Source organism: Hippocampus comes, unplaced genomic scaffold (assembly GCF_001891065.2).
Source record: "Hippocampus comes isolate QL1 unplaced genomic scaffold, H_comes_QL1_v1.1 scaffold189, whole genome shotgun sequence".
Taxonomy (NCBI): Eukaryota; Metazoa; Chordata; class Actinopteri; order Syngnathiformes; family Syngnathidae; genus Hippocampus; species Hippocampus comes.
The window spans coordinates 378,710-382,947 of NW_017804802.1; the positions used below are offsets into that span (position 1 = coordinate 378,710).

Here is a 4,238-nt window from a genome sequence, read left to right on the forward strand (position 1 = left end):
CGCCCCCGCCGTCCCGTGTCCCGTGTCCCGTGCCAATGAATCTTTAGGGAGGCCTGAAGTGTACCTGACAAATGTACCGCGTTGGATTTGCGCGTCGTCGGGGGAGTGGAAGCCACTTTCCGATAATGCACCGTTTGTCGATTCCATTCGGTGATTTGTAGTTGGGATACATAGTTGCACCATTCCAAACCAATTGTCGTTTTTGTGAGTTTCACTTGGTCGGAAGGGGACACCGTAAGGGGCCGAGGGGTCCCATTTAATGTGCAAACTAAGTTGCGCGCGTGTTTCAAGACCTGACGTCGGAATCGCAAAATCAGACAAAGCAACGTGGGCGCAAACGCTCAGCGGCCTTCAACGTACTGAAGCCAGCAGACCCTGAAAAGCCACTTTCCGAGTGACAGAGCGCCACCTGAGTCCACTCCATCTGCCCTCCAGGCGCTCCGGTTCCCGAGGTGTCGTGGTTTCGGGACGGCCAGGTTCTCTCTGCCGCCGCGTTGCCAGGCGTTCAGATCTCGTTCAGCGACGGCCACGCTGTTCTGAGCATCGACGCCGTCAACGCCGCGCACGGCGGGAGGTTTTCCGTCCGGGCCACCAACGGAGCCGGACAAGCCACCAGCACCGCCGAACTCGTCGTTACAGGTGAGAGCCGGTCCGGATCCGGTCCTCTTCCCCTTCAAGGCTTCGGGTGCTCTGAAACCACCTGCGACCTCGTTGACGTTCCCCTCGCACCTCAGCCGGCCTTAAACTCGCCATTGCCCTCAAAACCAAGTCGTCGCACCTTCTCAATATCTCTTTCAAGACCCCAGGTGGCCTTTTACTCCTCTGAACTAGTCAGTGTTCCCTTCAACACCTCAGGAGCTATTAAAAAGCCTCCGACCTCATCGATGTTCCTTCCCCCACTTGGGGTAGTCTTTGACTCGTCGTTCCCTTCAAAACGTCAGCAGGTCTTTTGCCCTCTGGCCGAGTCGACGCGTCAAGGCCTCATTTAGTCTTTAACTCCGCACGTCCCTCGCAAGACCTCAGGTAGTCTTTTCTCCTCATCTTCAGTCTTGAAGTCCGCATAGTGACTTGACGTCTCCTCTAAGCCTCCAGGTAGTTTTGAACTCCTCGTTCCCCTTAAGTCCCCAGGTGGGCACAAGCCTTTTAGAGCCGCCCGCCGCGGGGATAGCGGTGAGACTCGTGCGGATCGTGCAAATCGAACATGCCCGTTTGCAATTTGTCTCTGCGCAGCGGAGACGTCGCCTCCCGGTTTTCTTCAGAGACTCCAGAGCTCCATCGTGCGGCAGGGCAGTCAGGTGAGACTCGGCGTCCGAGTCACCGGCATCCCGCCGCCCGCCGTCACGTTCTACCGAGAGGGAGCCGAGATTCAGAGCTCGCCCGACTTCACCATCGTCCGCGATGGAGACGCGTACAGTCTGCTGATCGCCGAGGCCTTCCCGGAAGACTCCGGGTCGTACTCGGTGGCGGCCATCAACAGCAGCGGGCGAGCCACGTCCACCGCAGAGCTGCTGGTTCACGGTGAGCGTCTGCCACGTTGTGCCACGTTGTTCGGTTCTGCGTTCAGCCGAGCGTTCGTTCAAAGCGGGAAAACTTACACGACTCCAAAGAACGTTTGGCATCTTGGGTTCTGGAGCGAAATTTCTGGGCGAAGCCAGCCGTAAATGCACTCCAAGCGAAGTCGAGGCTCTGGCCTTCCTGTGCAGGCTTCCGCATTCTCCCCAATTTGTGCCCTGCGATTGGCCGATGATCAGTCTGGGGTAAACCCCAGCTCCCGCTCTCGGTTAGCCGGGACAGATTCCTGCTTACTTGCCACCCCGATGAGAAAAAAAAATTCAAAGCGCAGTCAAATGTGCAGACCTACTCCAATGATTTTGGTATTTTGAAGTGGCGAACGGGAGCGGCGGGGTTGGCTTTTAAACTTTGGACCGTTTTGTGGACATGCAGGCGAGGAAGTCGTCCCAGCCAAGAAAACCAAGACCCTGGTTTCCACTTCACAGATCAGTCATCAGACCAGAGTGGAGCAGGTACGGAAACTCATTCCGTGTTCCCGTGCGGCCTCCGTGTCTTTCAGTCTTTCAGCCTTTCCGGTTTCAATCAGGTCTTGGGAAATCAGAAAAGGCCTCTCTTTTTCGTTTTGCATAAATGCCCTTACCCCCCCCCAGAGAACGGATGCCAGTTTACCGAGCACGGCCACTCTGGAGATGCAGGCGGAGGGCGCGGAGGTGGCGGAGCTCCTGGCCCACAAAAGCGCATCCAGAGCGGCTCTCCAAGACACAAGCTCCACGCCCGCTCCGGCGTCGGCCGTCGCCAGGGTGACGGTGGGGCGGCAGCAGTCGGCGTCGCCTGTCAGACACGTCAAAGCACCCGTGTCCGCACCCGGCGGGTAAGGTTCAAAGAGGATCGGCTTCGGGTTCAAGCAGAGCTAAATGATCCGAGAGCCAATATTGATGAGTCGGCGCCACAGAGAGCGGAAGGACCGATTTGACCGGGTTCATCGGACTTTTTTGCCGCTTCGGGTCTGTTCAAGTGGCCTGGATTTTCCCACGCCAAGGCAATCTGTCGTCCGCAAGGTGCGAACGGTGTCTGTTTCCAATATGGGCCGAGTAGTATGTCGCAAAAAAACTTTCTCCGTCATGTTTTAACAGTACGGACTGGAAACTTCCGAATTTGGAAGTGCATTTGAAAAGCGAAACGACTTACTTCAATTGAAATGAAACACTCCTGATTTTTTCGAGCGCGGTAGCGGAAGGCCGCAAGAGCCTGAAAAGGTGAACGGTTATTTCGTGACGAGCAGACCGGGGGTCTCGATCGCACCGAGGCGGTGGATGCGCAAGGGTCAGCCGGCCACTCGCATTTGTGGATCGTCCAGTCGGTCCGAGTCGCGCCGCATCCATCCGTGCGCGGCGGGTCAAAAGTTGCGTGTTTGGGCGAGCGCCGCGCTCATCGGAGCGCGACTCTCTCTTTCAGAGTCGCCGCGTCCCCGATGGTCACGCTGCAGCTGGGCGGCGGCTCCGATGTCCTTCCTCCCTGGAAGCAGGCGGGCTTCCTGACCGAGGCCGACTACGGCGACGGCGGCGTGGCTCAGTCGGACCGGGAACAGCACCTCGTCGGCATCGCGCAGGTGAAGGAAACGTTGACAACGTGATGTCTCGTGCGCATCTCGTTTTCACGAGTGGAGACGCAATTTTGGAGGGAGGCTTCATGATTGAAAGAGTCGGACGGACTCAGATGGGCGGGCGTCTTTTACAAAAATGCAGAAGAGCGGATCCAGTCCAACAAGTGACGCTGGTTACAAAAACGGGGGAAACCAATCAAACCACAAGCGCTTGCAAAAGCCAAGCAATGTGTAAACGTCAATAGCTTGTCGCGAAAAGACAAGAAATAAGCCCGACGGTGACGGATACAAAACGGAGACGAGATTTCCACCCCCAAAAAAATACTTGGGCTCAAAAGGCAAAAAGGAGGCGAGAAACTCAACGTCTGGACAATTCAACACTTGAGGCAAGATGAGGAATAATCCAACAACGGGTCGTCGGGCCGGCAGTCCTTCTCGACTCGGCCGATCGTGCCGAGTGACTGGCGCGCCGCTGGAGGGAACTGCCCCGCGCTCCACCTGGAACTGAGAAACCAAACCAGTTCCAGAATCCTGACAGTGAGGAAAGCGCACGGTGTGACGTCCCGACCGGCTTCTCCCAAATGTTCTTTGATAATCGATCTCCGAGTGAGCGGTCGCCCTTTTGAAGTCATCCCGTTTCCCGATATGCGTGAAATTGTCCCCGGGTAATCCGTTGACCTCCTGAGCATCGACGTTTTTTTTCACAGTCGTCCAATACGTTGCGGCGGCCGCGTTGAAGAAGTGGCATCGCAATGTTGCGTTTCTTTGTCTCCCAAACAGGCGCAGGAAGAAGATGCCGCAACTCCCCCCGGTGACGGCGCGCTCCCGCCCGTCCTGGTTTCCGTGAGTTAAGCGGCCGCGCCGACGTCCGCCGCCGGTGCTTCAAATCGGCAGTGATGGTTTCTTCTCTTTTCAGGCTTTGAAGAACACAACCGTGACGGAAGGCGAGTGCGTGGCGCTGGAGTGCCAGATCGGCGGCCAGCCCGCCCCCGTCATCATGTGGTTCCGAGAGGACTACCGGATCGAGAGCTCGGCGGACTTCCACATCGGCTACGACCGCGACGGCCGCGCCCGCCTGTTGATCCGCGAGGCCTTCGCCGAGGACAGCGGCCGCTTCACGTGC

The 4,238-nt window shown here is 57.4% G+C and overlaps 1 protein-coding gene across 1 annotated transcript in view; it reads left to right on the top strand.

Annotated features, from left to right (window-relative positions):
• The first annotated feature begins 125 nt into the window (after positions 1 to 125).
• LOC109530478 (titin-like) overlaps positions 126 to 4,238 on the top strand; it is a 49,755-nt gene continuing 45,642 nt past the window's right edge. The window contains exons 1-10 of the mRNA XM_019894300.1: positions 126 to 132; positions 436 to 639; positions 735 to 806; positions 1,231 to 1,518; positions 1,945 to 2,024; positions 2,072 to 2,098; positions 2,163 to 2,383; positions 2,968 to 3,121; positions 3,896 to 3,958; positions 4,032 to 4,205. Of these exons, the coding sequence (XP_019749859.1) occupies positions 126 to 132; positions 436 to 639; positions 735 to 806; positions 1,231 to 1,518; positions 1,945 to 2,024; positions 2,072 to 2,098; positions 2,163 to 2,383; positions 2,968 to 3,121; positions 3,896 to 3,958; positions 4,032 to 4,205 (1,290 nt within the window). The remainder of the gene's footprint in view (positions 133 to 435; positions 640 to 734; positions 807 to 1,230; positions 1,519 to 1,944; positions 2,025 to 2,071; positions 2,099 to 2,162; positions 2,384 to 2,967; positions 3,122 to 3,895; positions 3,959 to 4,031; positions 4,206 to 4,238) is intronic.